The 20,248-nt window shown below is 45.7% G+C and overlaps 1 protein-coding gene across 5 annotated transcripts in view; it reads right to left on the bottom strand.

Moving 5' to 3' along the window:
- The window catches only part of CENPE (centromere protein E), a 1,295,748-nt gene that overhangs the window by 559,282 nt on the left and 716,218 nt on the right, over window positions 1–20,248 (bottom strand). For all 5 annotated transcript variants that reach the window (XM_069241483.1, XM_069241500.1, XM_069241509.1 and 2 more), the window contains one exon: window positions 5,694–5,999. In XM_069241483.1, the coding sequence (XP_069097584.1) occupies window positions 5,694–5,999 (306 nt within the window). The remainder of the gene's footprint in view (window positions 1–5,693; window positions 6,000–20,248) is intronic.

Here is a 20,248-nt window from a genome sequence, read left to right as displayed (position 1 = left end):
TTCCACCTGGAGGCAGCATCTTTGCACCTTCATCCGGGGTCTCCTGTGCTCCTGCCCCCCCTGTACACTATCACAACTCTTGGACTTGGTCGCCTTGCAGGTCCTCAGGTCCAGGAATCCGTCTTCAGTGCTTTGCTGGTGTTTGTGGTTCTTGCAGAATCCACCTATCATGACTATTGTGTCCCTTTGGGGTAGTAGGGTAACTTTACTCCTACTTTTCAGGGTCTTGGGGTGGGGTATCTTGGACACCCTGACTGTTTTCTTACAGTCCCAGCGACCCTCTACAAGCTCCCATAGGTCTGGGGTCCAATTGTGATTCACATTCCACTTTTGGAGTATATGGTTTGTGTTGCCCCTAGAACTATGTTCACCTATTGCATCCTATTGTAATTCTACACTGTTTGAATTACTTTTCTTACTATTACTTACCTGTTTTGGGTTTGTGTACATATATCTTGTCTATATTACTTACCTTCTAACTGAGGGTACTCACTGAGATACTTGCGGCATATTGTCATAAAAATAAAGTACCTTTATTTTTAGTAACTCTGAGTATTGCGTTTTCTTATGATATTGTGCTATATGATATAAGTGTTATAGTAGGTGCTTTGCATGTCTCCTAGTTCAGCCCAAGCTGCTTTGCCATAGCTACCTTCTATCAGCCGAAGCTGCTAAAAACACCTCTATTCTACTAATAAGGGATAACTGGGCCTGGCACAGGGTGTAAGTACCACAAGGTACCCACTATAAGCCAGACCAGCCTCCTACAAAGTCGTTAAAAGAAACTGAAGTTACTGCGCAGAGGTGGCATCTATGTACTACTCCGGACATCATCACTGCGACTACAATGCCAACGATGCCCGTAGAGTCGACCGACGACACCTACCGATGAACAAGGGTATTGCTTGAAGAAAAATCACCGGATCCAGTCTGACGCCTGGGGGAAATTCTAAGGTAAGGAATCTGGAACTAGAATACGTCTCTACCAGATATTTTGTTACCAAAGGTAAGTAACTTGTACAATATACACACTAGCAATCAGAAAGTAGCATAGACAGCAATAGGCTTTGATAAAAGCAATAGCAAACAGTGAGGCCCTAGGTGAGGTCCAAAACATACTCTAAAATGTGCAGGAAGTAGTGTTTAGCAGATGTGGGCAGGGACGCCCACGTAGCTGCCTGACAGATATCCAGGATAGGAACTCCGGGTGCCAACACAGTTGATGCAGCAGTTGCTCTGGTGTAATGAGCACCCAAGCCCTCACGGGGTTGCTTCTTGGCCAAAGAGTAGCACATCTTGATGCAAAGTACCCATTGAATGAGAGTACGTTTTTGCACTGCCTTCCGCACCCACATACCCGACAGAGTTGATTGTCCGCTCAGAAATCCTTAGTACAATTAAGATAGAACGCCAACACTCTCTTTGGGCCCAGACTGTGGAGTCTCTCCTCCTCATGGGAAGGATGTGGGGGGTGCGTAGTAATTAGGCAGGGTGATGGACTGGCCTACAGGAAAAGGCGTAACTCCTTCAGAAGGAAGGAAGCCTTAGTGCATAACATCACTTAGTCAGGGTGCACAGACAAGTCTGGAGGCTTGCACGAAAGGGCCTGAAGCTCACACACCCCGCAGCAGAGGTGATGGCAACAAGAACGACAGTTTTGAAGGTGAGGAGCCGTAAGGGACAATTGTGCATTGGCTCAAAGGGAGTACACATTAAAATAAGGACAAGATTGAGGTCCCACTGGGGCATGATAAATGGAGTGGGAGGAAATAATTGGGAGAGATCTTTTAGGAATCTACTCACAATAGGAGATTTAAAGAGTGAGGGCTGATCAGGTAACATAAGAAAGGCCGAAATGGCAGATAAATAACTTTTGAGGGTGCCTAAAGCATAGCCCTGCTGGGCTAAAGAAAGAATGAACAAAAGAACCTCAGATAGAGGTGTCGAGAGGGGAACAACATTTGTTGGTGCACCATGCCACAAATTTATGCCAACGACAGGCATATACAGTTTTGGTGGAGGTCGCGCTCGAGACACCACAAACAAACCAGATGCGGATCCGTCACCGGCATCATGCAGTGACATCCGTGTCGTACCAAAAGTTCAGTAGAAAAGTCGACAAAACGGTTTAATTCTGTCAAAAAAAGACCAGGGTAGCTCTTGCCGGATCAGCGTGTGGGGTGGAAAGAAAAGAACTGACGTCACTGCACTGAGGCAGCGTCTTTGTGCTACTCCCAACGTCATCAGTGACTACGACGCGAATGACTGCCACAGAGCCGACAGAAGCCACCTACCAACATGCAAGGGTATTGCTCAAAGAAAAATCTCTGGATCCAGTCTGATGCATGGGGAAAATTATAAGGTAAGAAATCTGCAACTAGAAGTCTATCAGATCTAGTGTGTTTAATTACCTCCAGTTGGGGGATTGCCTATCAGTATTCTAGTATTTGTGTTACTATAATAAAGTATCTTTATTTTTATAACACTGTGTGGTTCTTTCATGTGTGATAGTGCTGTGTGACTATAGTGGTATTGCTTAAGCTCTGCATTTCTCCTAGATAAGTCTTGGCTGCTCATCCACAGCTACCTCTAGAGAGGCCTGTCTTCCTGGACACTACCTACATTTCACTGTGTAACAGCTCAAAATGAGCACACATCAAGTAAGGATAACACTGAGGTCCTGCTGAGGCATGATAAACGGAGTAGGAGGAAATAAATGGGTGAGACCCTTAAGGAATCTACCAACAAGAGGAGACCTAAAAAGGGAAGGTTGATCAGGCAATCTAAGAAAGGCTGAGATAGCCGGTAAGTAACCTTTAAGAGTGCCCAAAGCAGAGCTCTGCTTAGCCAAAGAAAGAATGAACAAAAGAACCTCAGAGAAAGGAGCAGAGAGGGGATCAGACTTGTTGGTACACCATGCTACAAATTTAGCCCAACAACAGGAGTATACCGATTTGGTGGAGGGACGCCTGGCTGCAAAGATAACATCACAGACTTTGGGTGAAAGGTCAAAAGCCGTCAACTGCCAACACTCAATCTCCATGCATGAAGGCAAAGACTGGACATGTTTGGGTGGAGTACCGTCCCCTGCTGCCGCGACATAAGATCCTCCCAAAGAGTCAGTCTGTGTGGAGGATCGGTGGCCACGCTCATACTCTCCATGCCCAGTCCGGAGCCACCATGATTACTTGGGTCGGTCGTTCTTGATCTTCTTCAGAACTCTGGACAGAAGTGGCATAGGCAGAAAGGAGGCCGGAGTTCTACTCGAGATGAAAAGCATTTCCGAGCGAGTCCCGCCTTTGTAATTCCAACACGCTAAATTCCTGCTGGAGTCTTGCACGTCGAATCTCAGGACCCACCCAAGAGGGAGACCCTAAATAGCCATGGAAGGGGATTGGTCACCTAGCCAGATGACCACCTATCAGGAAGGGGCTGTGATGTCACCTGCCTGACCTCACCACTCAGGTGCTCCCAGAGGCCTCTGCCCACCTTGGATTCAAGATGGCAGAATCAAGGAGCCCTCTGAAATGGTAACTCCCCTTTCCATTGTCCAGTTTTGCGCCAGAGCAGGAAGTGGAGGTCCCTGAACTGGGGCAGACTGGTTTATGCAAGGAGGGCACCAAATGTGCCCTTCAAAGCATACCAGTGGCTTGGGAAGGCTACTTCTCCCAAGCCATGTAACACCTATTTCCACAGGGAGATGGTGTAACACGCTCTCCCAGAGGAAATCCTTTGTTCTGCCTTCCTGGTCTTGTGCTGATCAAGTTGCAGGAGGGCAGAAACCAGTCTGAGGGGATGGCAGTAGCTTGGGCTGCCCAGAAAACCCCAGAAAGCTGGCAGGAGCAATGTTGGGGGTCCTCTAAGGAGCCCCCAGAGTGCATGGAATCAAACAACCAATACTGGCAACAGTATTGGGGTATGATTCCGACATGTTTGATACCAAACATGGCCAAGCTTAGAGTTACTATTATGTAGCTGGACATAGGTAGAAACCTATCTCCAGTACACAAGTAAAATGGCGTCCCAGCACTCACGAAGTCCAGGAAAATGGGGCTGGAGTTCGTGGACAGAGGTGCTTTCATACACAGCTACCTGCACCATGCCCTCTGGTCAATCTGAGGCCTTCCCTATGGGTGAGCCTAGCAAAAGGTTTATTTTGCCAGGTTGAAATAGCAGTGTAAAGCTGCACATACGGGCTCTGCAATGGCAGACCTGAGCCAAGGTTAGAGGGCTACTTAGTGGGTGGCACAACCAGTGCTGCAGGCCCACAAGTAGCATTCAATTTACAGGCCCTGGGAACATGTAGTGCACTTTACTAGGGACTTATAAGTAAATTACATATATTACCTGGGGGTAAGACAATATTACCATGCTTAGAGCAGAGAGCACAAGCATTCAAGCACTGGCTAGCAGTGGTAAAGTGCACAGTCCCAAGGACACAAAAAACATTCAGCAAAAACAGGAGGAGGAAGGCAAATGTTTTGGGGATGACCCTGCAGAAAACGGCCAGGTCCAACAACCATAATTTCTTAAGCTCTTCAGTAGAAATATACACCCCCTCTGGAAACACAATGATATTGCCAATATATGAAACTAAGCATTGTTATTGTGGGGTGACAGGGCCTCGGTTTATCCCATGTGGAGTCTGACATGTTTTGGAACAATCTCACACCACAATCTCCATATTGTATCTGGGCCCAGTCTCATCAACTTTATGGATTTATTTATTCTGGCAGGATATCCCTGGGTCTACCATCAATCATGCAAGTCTCCTCAGAGCATTCCTCGGACATCCATGGAGCAGTTTTTTTTTTTTTTTTTATCCGAACGGTCTCCGCCTTTCAAGGGCTCCCATGTTGAACATTTCACTTTCAGTTGTTGATAGTGCTCTAAATGAGCCATTCATACTGGGCAGCACATTATACCATCAGCGCCTCTGATCTGATTTTTAATGTACAGAGTCATGTCCATTTCTCCAACTCAAAAGCGTGTCTAATGTTGCTTTGTCCCTTCATGAGGCATCTCTTATGCCACCATGCTGAGTTTCTGTATCAGTTACAAGTTCCTGTGCCAATTTTCTCAGGGCATGTGCTTTTTGTGGCTGACCTCTCCTCTGCCACTTGCCTCCTCTTTTACCGACATGTTCTGGGTGCCCTTGCTGCATCTTCTGGGCTCCACTCTATCGCCGCCATGGGAGCTTCTTTGTGCCTCTTTGCAACGGTTCCAAACAGGTCCAGCTGCCATCTTGCTTTTCCCCCATCTGCACAGCCCTCATTCTTCATGGATGTATTTCAGCCTCCAATTGTCATTTGGCGCGCCAAGAGGCTTTAATCCCCCTTACCACCCCCAGGGTGTCATAGAAGCCCCTCAGGTTTGTGAGTGATTAATTTGTGTTTTGAGGATATTGAGTCTTAGGGAGGCTTCTGAACACTAGCACACCACTCACACCCTGGCATCATCTTAGCTCCACCCCTTGGTCATTTTTCCTTTTTATACAGCATAGCAAAGACTAGCAATGTATAAAATATAAACATCTGTGGCATATTTGTATGAAATACGAAAAATAATCTGGTTTATAAGAAAAATAAAAATCAAGTTTATGATTAACAAATCCAAAACAATCTAAGAAAATAATGAATACGTATTTCATACTAAAGCAAAACCCGTTTGAATCCTTAAGCAAAATGACAGACCTGTATATTGGTCCTCTGAAGCTCCTCTGTGAGCTGGTCTCGCTCAGCTCTAAGAGCTACTTGCACCTGTTCTAGCTCAATTGTCTGCCGAGTTAAATCTGCAGCACCCTGCTGTATTTCCTGTAATTTCTGTGTTGAAGTATGATTCTCAAATTGCACTGTTTCCAATGTAGACTCACTGGCCTTCAGTCTTTCTTCAAGTTCTTTCATCTCTGAAGACAATCTCTGCTCCAGCTGTCTTTTCTCATTGAGAACTTGCTCTTTTTCATTGGTCTTCTGCTGTAACTCTTCCATTAGACTTGATAGCTAAAAGAGATAGATAGCTTTAAGATTAACAATACACTTTTTCAAGGCTTGTGTGACAGTACTGCAGCCAACTTGTCAGGGTAGAAACAAATACAGCATGCTCTACAACTGAAGTTATCTGCACTTGGTCTACATAACCTATGGTCAGGCATCACTGTATTCCTTCCATAGGTGGGGGTTGTGTGTGTACATATGTACAGCATCACACAGAGCAACCGAAGAAAGAGTTAGGGAGTGGTTTTAGAACTAAGAGAGACTAACGCATGTAGGAGTATCAAATTTGGTGCCTGCTTCTCTCCCATTTCCAACTTATGGAAAATCCACATATTAATAGAAATATAAATCAAGAAAGAGCATTTGATATATTTTAGGGTTATGAGCAATGTCTGGACAAAGAGACAATCATCTCTAAGGCTACAAAATCTATAGTATAAGGCCCAACTGATAAAACTGCCTCTAAGATTGCACCAATAGGTACAGGTCTATAAAAAGTGTTCTATCTTGAGTCTTCATTGGAAAGAATAGCAAAATAAGAAAATTATATTTCCCCACGTTATTTTATTTTTTTACTTACATCTTTTATCTGAGGTCACCATATATAGTAAAGACTCTTTACCTTTAAGACCAGACCATACTGTTGCCAAATACCTATAAAACTCCCTGTACTGGCAGCAGCTTTTGCACTAAACTGGTGATTGTCATACTGACATCAAAGAACAGTGTCCAGTCTTTAAAATTTAGATTTTTTTGCTAGAAAACCTTTACTGATTTATCAATCTTTCTGATGTTAATCTTTCAAAAATTGTAGTCACTTTTGGGAGTAAAAACTTTTGATTAGAAGGTTTTTTACTTTCGATGTACAGATGGAAGTGGCAGTAGATAAAGGGTATTTTAACAAGTTCAATCCTTTTAAACCACATGAACCTTTTGCTGTCATCTGGCAGAGGGATGGACAATAATGAAAAGAAAGTTGTGATATCTTAAGGTGCCCCGTTATCATTAATTGTGGACCTATACATTGAAAGAGTGGCTTAGCTCTTAAACCACTCGTTACTTTTGAAACATTTTATTGTTAGTTGAAGTATTACAGCACATGTCCAATAAATGTGCTTCCACGCCTCAAGTTTTTTTTTTTTTTTTTTAACTCTGTATCTGGCCATTCATACTCTCCTAACCCTGACCAAATGTATCTCAGAAGCCAACCAAAACAATTACCCTGTAGCATTCCCCTCCCACCCTCACCCACTAAACAAACCCTTTTGACCATCGCTGCTCACTGTATAGGGGTTCTCAATTGCTTCCAGATAGTAGTGCACCCTTTTACACCATTTCTGCAGTTGGTATCAGTGATAGTCTACTGCCCCAATCTGGCTTGTTTCATCACTGTATCGCCTATTTGAGTAAGGTGACCTATTAAAGTAAGCCCAACACGTTTCAAGAGTTTATGTTGTCTGTTCCCATCATACATAATTTTCTCCATTGCCAATACTGACCATAGCTCATCATATTGCCAAATTAGTGTTGATATATGATATCGCTTCCAATTCAAGGAATGCAGGGGAGAGGGTTGCCAGTGTCACACAGTACATCACTGCATGGTACACTGTTAAATTGTCTTCATTTTTTCATTTTTGCTTGCCTGCTAGGCCACTCAGATATTATGCTGCTTGTGTTTAAACCAACTTTATGCCATTTTCAACGGCAGTTTTTTTTTCCCTGATGTTTTTGAAAATTCTCAACTAGAAAAATGAGAAAAACCCTCTCTGGCCTAGAATTGGGAGAGAAAATTAAAAACCTGGAAGACACTTTTACAAATCTTATTACAGTAAAAAGATGTCACAGTGTGGATAAGCGCACAATGCACAACGATTTCCCCTAATGAGCAATTACCCCAATAAAGCAAGCAAAAAAGATGCCTGGTCTGAGTAGCCTAATTCACAAAGGAAAAACAGTTGCTCTCCAATGTTGCCTCTCAAACTAAGCATTCAACAATGCTGCCTAACTTCCTCAGCGAAGTCTAAGCAGCACCTTTGGTCAAGCTTCAGAGGCTTTCTGAACAGGTCAGTCTAATTAATTAATCATCTAGGAGTGACTGCATGATAATAAAATACTCATCAGGCAGCAACCTAAATTCTTGCTACATTCCTTTCGTCTTAAACAAAGGGACTTAATCTTCAGCACACACCCCAATCTTTTCATAACAATCGAGGAAAGCAAATTAGGGCTTTGAAAAATACATAGTCTACAAAATGTGGAACATTTGTCAGACCTTCTGCATTAACAAAATGAAAGAGTATGAAACAGTTTTAAGCATGAAAAGCTTTGTGTTAGGAAAAGTATTTTCAGTTCCAACACATGTATATGTTCCACTGCCTCCAGAGTAGAATATAGCTTTTGTAATGATCACAAAGCGAGTTGGTTGTTTGAAGATTCTGCCTATTGCAATGATTTCTGCATTCCATCATTGTATTTCCTTTTACAACTTGTAAGGAAACGCCTTCCTTGGCATGGTTAGCCCTGACTTTTTGCCTTTTGCTGATGCCAGTTATGACTGAAAGTGTGCTGGAACCCTGCTAACAAGGCCCCAGCACCAGTGTTCTTTTCCTAAACTGTACCTTTGCTTTAACAATCGGAACAGCCTTGGCACACATACGTCCTTTGTAGATGGTACCCCTGGTACCAAGGGCCCTGTGGCCAGGGAAGGTCTCCAAGGGCTGCAGCATGTATTATGCCACCCTGGCTGCCCCTCACTCGGCACATGCACACTGCCTCACAGCTTGTGTGCGTTGGTGGGGAGAAAATTACTAAGTCAACATGGCACTCCCCTCAGGGTGCCATGCCTTCATCCCACTGCCTGTGGCATAGGTAAGTCACCCCTCTAGCAGGCCTTACAGCCCTAAGGAAGGGTGCACTATACCACAGGTGAGGGTGTAGTTGCATGAACATTATGCCCCTACAGGGTCTGCAGGGTAGCCATAAAGAGTATATGGTCTGGGAGCCTGTCAATTACGACCTCCAAAGTTCCATAACGGCTACACTGAATGCTGGGAAGTTTGGTATCTTACTTCTCAGCACAATAAATTCACACTGATGCCAGTGTGAGCTTTATTGTAAAATATACCCAGAGGGCATCTTAGAGATGCCCCCTGAATACCAATCTGTCTCCTAGTACTAAGCTGACAAGTTTCTGCCAGCCTGCCACAACCAGACGAGTTTCTGCCCACATGGGGTGAGTGCCTTTGTCACTCTGTGGCCAGGAAAAAAGCCTGCACTGGGTGTAGGTGCTTCTCACCTCCCCCTGCAGGAACTAACACCTGGCGGTGAGCCTCAAAGGCTCATGCCTTTTGTTACAGCACCCCAGGGCATCCCAGCTAGTGCAGATGCCCGCCCCTCCAGCCACTGCCCCCACATTTGGCGGCAAGGCTGGAGGAGATAATGAGAAAAACAAGGAGTCACCTACCAGTCAGGACAGCCCCTAAGCTGCCCTGAGCGGAGGTGACCCCCGCCTTTAGAAATCCACCATCTTGAGTTTGGAGGATTCCCCAAATAGGAATAGGGATAGGGATAGGGATGTGCCCCCCTCCCCTCAGGGAGGAGGCACAAAGAGGGTGTAGCCACCCTCAAGGACAGTAGCCATTGTCTACTGCTCCCCAGACCTATACACACCCCTACATTTAGTATTTAGGGGTGACACTGAACCCAGGAAATCAGATTCTTGCAACCTGAAGACAGAAGGACTGCTGACCTGAAAGGCCTGCAGAGACGACAGACAACAACTGAATTGGACCCAGACCTACCAGCCTGTCTCCAGACTCAAAGAACCTGCACAGTGACATATCTGACAAGGACCAGCGACCTCTGAGGACTCAGAGGACTGCACTGAACCCGAAGGACCAAGAAACTCCAGAGAACAGCAACACTGTTCAAAACCTGCAACAACTTTGCAACAAAGAAACAACTTTCAAAGAACTCTCTCTTCCCACCAGAAGCGTGAGACTTCACACACTGCACCTGATGCCCCCGGCTCAAGTTCAGGAGGACCAACACCACAGAGACTCCCCCCAGGCGACTACGACTACATGGGCACCCTCAGTCGACGCCCTGTACCTCCACAGCAATGCCTGCAAAGAGGATCCAGAGGCTCCCCCTAACCATGACTGCCTGGTAACAAGTAACCCGACGCCTGGACCAAGCACTGCACCGCAGCCCCCAGGACCAAGAAGAACCTCCTACCAGTGCAGGAGTGACCAGCAGGTGGCCCTCATCCTAGCCCAGTCGGTGGCTGGCCCAAGAAGCCCCCCTGTGCCCTGCCTGCATCGCCTAAGCGACCGGCAGGTCCCTCCATTGCTTTCAATAGCAAACCCAACACCTACTTTGCCTACTGCACCCAGCCGTCCCTGTGCCGCTGAGGGTGTGTTTTGTGGGCTTGTGTGTGTCCCTCCATCCCCCCGCCACCCCCACCCCCCACCCCCAGTGCTCTACAAAACCCACCTGGTCTGCTCCCCAAGGACGCAGGTACTTACTTGTAAGCAGACTAGGACCGGAGCACCCCTGTTCTTCATAGGCACCTGTGTGTTTTTGGCCCTCCTTTGACCTCTGCCTATGCCCAGGAGACTGGCTGTGTAAGTGCTTTACTTACCTGAAAAACCTAAACAAACTTACCTCCCCCAGGAACTGTTGATTTTTGCACTGTGTCCACTTTTAAGCTAGCTTATTTCCATTTTAACCAAAACTGTCTGTACTACTGTGTTAAATCAAAGTTCTATATTTACCTGTGTGAAGTACCTTGCATTGTATGTACTTACCTCAAATTTTGAATCTTGTGGTTCTAAAATAAATTAAGAAAATATATTTTTCTATATGAAAACTATGGGCCTGGAGTTAAGTCTTGGAACGTGTGTTCCTCATTTATTGCCTGTGTGTACACAACAAATGTTTAACACTAACCTCTAATAAGTTTACTGCTCGACCACACTACCACAAAATAGAGCATTAGTATTATCTAATTTTGACACTACCAACCTCTAAGGGGAACCCTTGGACTCTGTGCACACTATCTCTCACTTTGAGATAGTATATACAGAGCCAACTTCCTAAACAACTTATCTGTGAACCACTGGATTCTCCAAACTTCAGGTTACTTGTGACCAATGGTGCTGGGGCAGTCTTGGACTGGCCTCATGTGCAGCCTGGAATATGGAATTAATGGACTACACAAGGCTATCATAACCATTAGTTTCATAACAGGACTCATTATCAGATGTAACCCCTTCTAGTAAAAGTGTGTTCGTTAATGCCAGGAGTCTCTTGATTATCACAAATGTTTGGCCTCTCACTAATTTAGCTTTCCATCCAGGTATGTTTTCTTTTTCTCTGGGACTGGTGATAATTTCTCTAGGTTCAATGAAAAACTAAGATCATGCAGCATTTGCATTAATACCACTATGCTCTTTGACTTTTAAAGGTGAACTTGTTCACACAGTACGAATCACCTTTGAGGGGTACAAATGTACCCCTTGCCTTCTTAAGTGTGCTGCCACCCCTGCAAGACATTTTGTAAAGTCTGAGTTACTACTTTATCCCAAAAAGTAGTACCCTGAGATTAGAATGTACCTGGATCACAATGAGGAATTTCTTGAGCCAGTTGCTCACTGGCACACACAACTGGATTAGACAATGACATTTTGAACTATTATGATTATTACTTTTAAAAAAACATAGGTCCACCCACTGGCTGACAATCCTTGCCAGACAATCCTTGCTATGCTTATGGTGTACCTGTCTACAGAGGTCATAAAATGATGCGTCACATCACCAAAATAAAACACTAAAGTTGTTGTGTGGGTACGTGATGGACATATGGACATGTTATGGAGGGTGAAGTGTTACTACTGCACCATAAAGGACACATTTTTGCTGTATGAGCATATCACCTTGTAGAAAAGTGTCTTTCTTCTAGCATGGTTACCCCCCATTTGTGGCCTGTTTGTGAGTGTTTCTCAGTGTGTTTTTACAGTCTCACTGGGATCTTGCTAGTAAGGACCCCAGTCTTCATAGTGTGTGGCCTATGTCAGTATGTTTTACTGTTTTGTCAGTATGCTTTTCTGTCACTGGAGTCCTGCTAATCAGAATTCCAGTGCTTATGCTCTCTCTGATTGCAAATCCGTTGTTACATACTGCAACCCAGTATTCCACTCCAAATTGGAATACTGGAACACCCCCTTATAAGTCCCTAGTACATCATACCTAGGTACCCGGGGCATTGGGTTTCCAGGAGATCCTTATGGGCTGCAGCATTTCTTTTGCCACCCATAAGGAGCTCATACAAACACTTCTTCAGGACTGTCATTATAGCCGGAGTGAAACAGTGTAAGCACTATTTCACAGCCATTTTCACAGTACCAGTTAACTGATAAATAACCTATATATCTAACCAGAAGGCCAGGTGCAAAGTTACTGTGTGTGAAGGCACCCCTGCACAAGCAGACGTGCCCCCACATTGTCCAGGACCAATTTCTCGGACTTTGTGAGGGCGGGGACACCATTATATGCGTGCACTACATATAGGTCAATACATCTATGTAGCTTCACAATGTTAACCCCGAACATGGCCATGTAAGGTGTCTAAGATTGAGAAATTGGACCCCCAATCCGATTCTGGCATTGGGGGGCCAATTCTAGGCATACTGGGGGCTCCACCATGGACCGCCAGTAGTGTCATACCAGCTCTCTGAGGTTTCCACTGCAGCCCTAGCTGCTGCTACCTCACAGACAGGCTTCTGGCAGTCCAATCCCAGGAAGGCAGAACAAAGCATTTCCTTTTGGACAGGGGTGTTACACCCTCTCCATTTGCAAACAGCTGTTACATGCATGGGAGGGGTATCCTCCCAGAGCCTCCGGAAGTGCTTTGAAGAGCACAAATGGTGCCCCTCCTTGCATAATCCAGTCTACACCGGTTCAGGGACCCCCAACCCCTGCTCTAGCACGAAACTGGAAAAGTAAACGGGAGTGACCACTCTCCTGTCCATCACCACCCCAGGGGTGGTGCCCAAAGCTCCTCCAGTGCCCCTGGGTGCTGCCATCTTGTTTTTAGGATGGTCAGGGAACTCTGGGAACATCTGAGTGGCCAGTGCCAGCAGGTGACGTAAGAGACCCCTCCTGACAGGTGCTTACCTGGTTAGCTGACCAATCCCCCTCTCAGGGCTATTTAGGGTCTCTCTTCTGGGTGTTTCCTCAGATTCGGTTTGCAAGCCTCCAGCAGGACTCCTCTGCAACCTTTGCTTCACCTTCTACCGTCGGATCAACCGCAGAACTGCTCCAGGAACTCTACAACTGCAACAAAGTATCCAAGAAGGCTACTGCAACTCTAACTTCAGCTCCTGCCAGTAATCATGCTCTGGGGACTGCCTGTCTTGATCCTGCACCAGAAGAACCAAAGGAATCTCCCATGGAGTGACAGTCACTTTCCTGCTTCAACAGGCACCTCTATGCAGTGAGAACTGGTGTAGGAAAGTACCATCTTGCCTGGCATGTTACCCCCATTTTTACATGTATGTCAGTTTGTTTTTGACTGTCTCACTGGGATCCTGCTAGCCAGGACCCCAGTGCTCATAGTTGTGGCCTGAATGTGTGTTCCCTGTGTGGTGCCTAACTGTGTCACTGAGGATCTGCTAATCAGAACCTCAGTGTTTATGCTCTCTCTGCCTTTAAAATTGTCACTATAGGCTAGTGACCATTTTCACCAATTCTAATTGGAACACCCTTACAATCCCCTAGTATATGGTACCTAGGTACCCAGGGTATTGGGGTTCCAGAAGATCCCTATAGGCTGCAGCATTCCTTTTGCCACCCGTGGGGAGCTCAGACAATTCTTACACAGGACTGCCACTGCAGCCTGAGTGAAATATCATCCACGTTATTTCACAGCCATTTTACACTGCACTTAAGTAACTTAAGTCACCTATATGTCGAACCCTCACTTGGTGAAGGTTAGGTGCAAAGATGCTAAGTGTGAGGGCACCCTGGAACTAGCTAACGTGCCCCCACATAGTTCAGGGCAATTTCGACAGACTTTGAGAGTGCGGGGACACCAATACACGTGTGCACTACATATAGGTCAATACCTATATGGTGCTTCACAATGGTTACTCCAAATATGGCCATGTAACATGTCTAAGATCAGCGCGAAACTGGACAAAGGAAAGGGGAGTGACCACTCCCCTGTCCATTACCACCCCAGGGGTGGTGCCCAGAGTTTCTCCTGTGTGTCCCAGACCTCTGCCATACTGAAACCAGAGGTGTGAGGGCACAATAGAGGCCTCTGAGTTGCCAGTGCCAGCAGGTGACGTCAGACTCCTCCTAATAGGTGCTTAGCTCTCTAGGTGGCCAATCCTCCTCTGAGGACTATTTAGGGTCTCTCCTGTGGGCTTTTCCTCAGATAATGAATGCAAGAGCTCACCAGAGTTCCTCTGTATCCCCCTCGTCAACTTCTGTCAAGGATCGACCGGTGACTGCTCCAGGACACCTGCAAAACTGCAGCAAAGTAGCAAGAAGACTACCAGCGACATTGTAGTGCCTAATCCTGACGGCTTTCTCAACTGTTTCCTGGTGGTGCATGCTCTGGGGGCGGTCTACCTTCATCCTGCGCTGGAAGCCAAGAAGAAATCTCCCGTGGGAAGATGGAATCTTCCCCCTGCTAACGCAGGCACCAAACTTCAGCTTCACCGGTCCCCTGAGTCCCCTCTCATCATGACGAGCGTGGTCCCTGGAACACAGGTGGTGGATCCAAGGGACCCAGACAGTCCAGTGGTCCATCTGTCCAAATTTGGAGGAGGTAAGTCCTTGCCTCCCCGCCAGACAGTAATCCTGTGTACTGCGTGAACTGCAGCTGCTAGGGCTCCTGTGCACTTTTGCAAGTAATCCTTCCTGCACACCCTAGCCCAGGTCCCCAGCACTCTGTCCTACAATGCTCAACTAGCTGAGTTGACCACTGGCTTCATGGGACCCTCCTTTGTAGTGTTGAGACGACTGCCATGTTCAGTTTTCTTGAACCAGTGTTCAAGTACTTCTGCGGGTGCTGCCTTCTGCGTGGGTGCTCTGTGTTGCTGAGGGCACCCTCTGTCTCCTCTTCCAAGTGGCGACCTCCTGGTACTTCCTGGGCCCGGGCAGCACCCTTTTTCTTCAGCCGCGACCTCTGCATCTAGCCAGGCTTGTTTGCGGTCTTTCTTCAAAGAAAAAACTCTGCATCCTCCAGCATGCCATGGGGCATCTTCTGTACAAAGGAGAAGTTCCTCGCATCTTCCGTTGTTGCAAAATCTTCAGCTTCTTCCACCCAGAGGCAGCCATTTTGCACCTTCATCCAGGGTTTAGTGGGCTTCTTCCCGCCTGGAAACTTTTGTGATTCTTGGACTTGGTCCCCTTCTTTTACAGGTCCTCCGGTCCAGGAATCCGATTCAGTGCTTTGCAGTCAGTTGTGGTCTCTGCAGAATCTCCTATCACGACTTTAGTATGTTTCTGGGGAAGTAGGGTAACTTTACTCCTACTTTTCAGGGTCTTGGGTTGGGGTATCTTGGACACCCTTAGTGTTTTCTTACACTCCCAGCGACCCTCTACACAAGGCCTGGGGCCCCTAAGTGGTTCGCATTCCACTTTCTTAGTATATTATATATTTTGTGTTGCCCCTAGGCCTATTGCATCCTATTGTATTCTACAGTGTGCGCACTACTTTTCTAACTGTTTACTTACCTGATTTTGGTTTGTGTGTATATTTAGTGTATTTTACTTAACTCCTAAGGAAGTATATCCTCTGAGATATTTTTGGCACATTGTCACTAAAATAAAATAATTTTATTTTTAGTAACTGAGTATTGCGATTCTTATGGTATAGTGCTATATGATATAAGTTGTATAGTAGGTGCTTTGCATGTCTCTTAGTTTAGCCTAAGCTGCTCTGCTACAACTACCTCGATCAGACTAAGCTGCTAGAACACTACTAATCTACTAATAAGGGATAACTGGACTTGGCACAAGGTGTAAGTACCATGAGGTACCCACTATAAGCCAGGCCAGCCTCCAACAACTGGTACTCTGGGACTCTTCTCCTGTCGACGGGCGTCATCCCTGGAACACAGATGGTGGACCAAAGTGATCCTGACTGTCCAAAGGTCCAGATGTCCAAATTTGGTGGAGGTAAGGGCTTGCCTAGCCGAGCCAGACAGTACCCCTGTACAATGTGTGTTTTGCAGGTCCTAGGGCTTCTGTAGCTTCTCCAAGAAATCCTTTGTGCACAGCGTAGCACAGGTCCCCAGCACTCTTTCCGATGACGCTCAGCTCCCTGGGTTGTTCTCCGGTGGCATGGGATCTCTTTGTGTAGTCCTGCCATGACCGTCATTTGCAACACCTTTGTCCCCATGTCCTGGGACGTCTGTGGGTGCTGCCTGGTCTTCTGAGGGCTCTCTAAAGTGCTGATCCCCACCTAGGTCTCCTCAGTCCAAGTTGAGACCCCCCAGGTCTCTTCTGGTACCAGGTAGTGCCTTTTCCCGCCAACCGTGACTTTTGTGTGAGCCAAGGCTTGTTGGCGGAATCAAACGACGAAAACCAGCCTGCATCCGACTAAACAGGAGACATCTCTTGCATCAAGCAGGAACCCGCAGCTGTCTTCTTTGGTGCACTTCTGACTTTTTCTTCTAACCTAAGAATCCACTTTTGCACCTTCATCCGAGTTAGCAGGGGCTCCTGTTTTTCCTGGACTCTTCATCTGTTCTTGGACTTGGTCTCCTCTCTCTCCACAGGTCTTCAGGTCCAGGAATCCATTGTTGGTGTCTAGCAGTCTTGCTTGGTTTTTGCATAATTCTTTATCACAACTTCTAGTGTGTTCTGAGGAAACTTGCTGTACTGTACTTCTACTTTCCTGAGCTCTGTGGTGCGGTATTTTACTTACCTTTGGCGTTTTCTTACACTCCCAGTACCCCTCTACACACTACACTTGCCCTAAGTGGGAAACCGACATTTGCATTCCACTATTTTAGTATATGGTTTGTGTTGCCTGTAGGCCAATTATAGCCTATGGTGATTTTCACTGTTTACACTATTTTATGACTGTTTACTTACCTGATTTTGGTTACCAGTGTATATTTTGTGTATAATACTTACCTCCTAAGGGAGTATAACCTCTAAGATATTTTTGCCCTTTTGTCACTAAAATAAAGTACTTTTATGTTTGGTAACACTAAATATTGTCTTTCTTGTGTGTAAGTACTGTGTGACTACAGTGGTATTGCAGGAGCTTTGCATGTCTCCTGGTTCAGCCTTGGCTGCTCTGCCTACAGCTACCTCTGGACAGCCTGGCTTCTAGACACTGCCTACATTTCACTAATCAGGGATAACTGGCCCTGGTAAAAGGTGCAAGTACCTTAGGTACCCACTAAAAACCAGGCCAGCCTCCTACACACCTCACAAAGTGACAGTGAAGCTGTGGATCGCATCGAAAGGCATAAAAAAATAAACAAAACGGACATTGGGGAGCCAGTCTCCTGTCAGAACGGAGTCCATGTCACCAGTCAGCATCAGAGAGTTATTACAAAAGTTGTCCAGCTCCTGTCTAGCACCTGGGGTATTCAAAGATGAGGAATCTGCAGGGAGAAGTATCCTTCAAGAAGGGTTAATTTTGTTGTGTCTGCATCATCACATAGTGTGCCCACCTCGGTTTCTCTCTGACCTTGAATATCTTAGGCTGGAGCTTAGTGCATGATTCTCAGCCTTTTGCACTTGAACCTGACAACAGGTAGAGAGAGTAAATTTTGTAACTATCTTTGTGGGTGAACCTGCGGTGTCACTTTCGGCAGAACCTAAGAGGGGAGTTCTCAATTGTTCTTGATGACTGATTCCCCAGATGTATATTCTGTGAACACCATGGTCGGGGATCAGACCGACCCACCTGTTTGTTTCTTCAGTATTTTCATCCTTTCCTCAATGTTCATAATTTATACTGTATTACTACTTATTTTCCAACTCTTTGCCCTTTGTTCCCTCAAAATCTTCACTTGATTTCACTTCAATGGTTCTGGAGCTTTGATAGTTGAATCTTGGGCTATCGATGGAAAAAAGAACTTGAAAATGGCACCCATACACATATGCTTCCAGGACATCACAGGAGGATGGACATAACACCAAATAGTGTTTAACACCACCCAGAAGAAAGGCCTAGAGAGACACCATTCCAGAATCAACCACTAGCTAGTGGAAAAATGCACACTATGTGGATTCAGAAAACATTTGGGCTTCAAAGAACGAGTTACTCGCCCTAAGAAACACTCCTACTGGAGGAAACTATTTAACCACATATTCCTCACCTTCACAATATGCCAAAGATCAAGAAAATTTAAAACAGCATTGCTTCAGAGCACCCACAGGTGGCATCATTGATGTCATTCTGCCCCAGAAGTGATTAACAGAGCTACATAAAAGCACCATCTCTGCTCACAGACGTTAATTTCTTTCTCAACTCTATCCGCGCCCTAGGATGTAGAGTCCTACGAAAATCATAGATACCAGTGTGCAGATTACTAGACTGGGACATTTTTAGAGCTGAAGAAACCATTTCAGAGGTTTGTGGGTAATCTGCAGTATAGGAATACTATCCATTAGAAGGAGCCTTACTGAAGATAATGAATACATTATTCTGATGGATACTTTTAACCGGATATTCCTCACTTTTAGAATAGGCACCAAAGCAGTACCTACTGAGGTGGTGGGCCTGTGGACAGGTTTCAGATCAAAATGTACTGGAGGTCAAAACTGGAGAAATGATGTTTCAGTCAGATCTGGTGTCAAGACAGCAGTGTTTCATGAACATGTGAACAGATGTCCATGTTGTGGCCTGACATCAATAAAAGGCACTCTTTGTGTCTTGGCCCTTATGGAATGGACCATCAGTCCTCCTGGAGGTTGCTTCTTTCCCACTGCACAGCACATCTTAATGTAGAGGACCATCCCCTTTATCAGAGTTACTTTCTGCACTGACACCTTTCTTTGCCCAACAACCCTTGGAAAAGCTGGTTGTCCGCTTAATGGTCTATGGTGCACCTATATAAAAAGCTCAAGGCTCTCCTGGGGTCTAGCCTATGGAGTTTAGCCTCCTCTTTAGAAGGGTAATGCAAAACAAAGGTTGGAGAGGAATGGATTGACTTGTGTAAGGAGTCACAATGTGTACCCAAAAATGCTACCCTGGTCCTCAACACCACTATCTGGTGAAAAGGTTGTTAGGGACGTTGCACTGAGAGAAAGTACAGTTTAGTGATGGGATGAGCAGAAGTTAGTGCAACTATGAAAACAGTATTCAGAATCAGGGGGTGTAGAGGATAGTTGTGTATCTGAGTGAAGGAGGTACACATTAAGAAAGTGAGGACCAAAATGAAGTCCTGCTGTGCACTCTCAAATGATCTGGACGAAAACATGAGTTAAACTTTCCAACAGGTAATTTGTACAAGGGCAGCTGGGTAAGGCAAAAGCAAAAAGCTGAAGGGCTAGCACAAATTACTTACCTTCGGTAACACCTTATCTAGAGACAAAGTAGTTGAAGATTTCTTACTGTAGAATTTCCCCAGGTGTCAGCCTGGATAAAGAGATTTTTCTCGATTGATACCCTTGTGCCATTAAGTGGCATTGACCTGCTCTTCATCAGTCGTCCGCGTCAGATATGACATTGTGGGTCCTATATTGGGGCCACCCTAGGGTGCAGACCTCAGTTTCTTTTCACGAGTTTTCAAGCCAGAAGTGCGGAGCCATGAAAAACTCTAACCACTGGTACGTCAAAACTAAAGCCCTGAAAAGGAGTTCCTATCCCTAGAAATCAGTTGGCAGAGTGGAGAGGATGGGTGGGTCGGTAAGAAATCTGCAACTAGATTCGGTCTCTACCAGGTAAGAAGTTACCAAAGGTAAGTAACTTGTCCATTTGATAGAGACTTCTATTTGGAGATTCCTTGCCTTAAAAAAGATACCCAAGCAATACCATCCCCGGAGGTGGGTCTGCAAACTAAGATCACACTAGAAAGTCCTGTAGGACCAAACAGGCAAAGTGCCCGTCCCTAAGGTCCTGACTATCAAGGTAGTAGAGTTTGGTAAATGTGTGCAGAGATGCCCAAGTTGCCGCCTGACAGATTTCAAGGAAGGGATCTCCAGGAGCTAACACATTGGTTGCAGCTTTAGTTCTGGTAGAATGAGCATGCAAACCCTCAGGGGGTTGCTTCTTA

Source organism: Pleurodeles waltl, chromosome 1_2 (genome assembly GCF_031143425.1).
Source record: "Pleurodeles waltl isolate 20211129_DDA chromosome 1_2, aPleWal1.hap1.20221129, whole genome shotgun sequence".
Taxonomy (NCBI): Eukaryota; Metazoa; Chordata; class Amphibia; order Caudata; family Salamandridae; genus Pleurodeles; species Pleurodeles waltl.
Note: the sequence above shows the minus strand (reverse complement) of the source record. Positions and strands in the feature narration are given on the sequence as shown.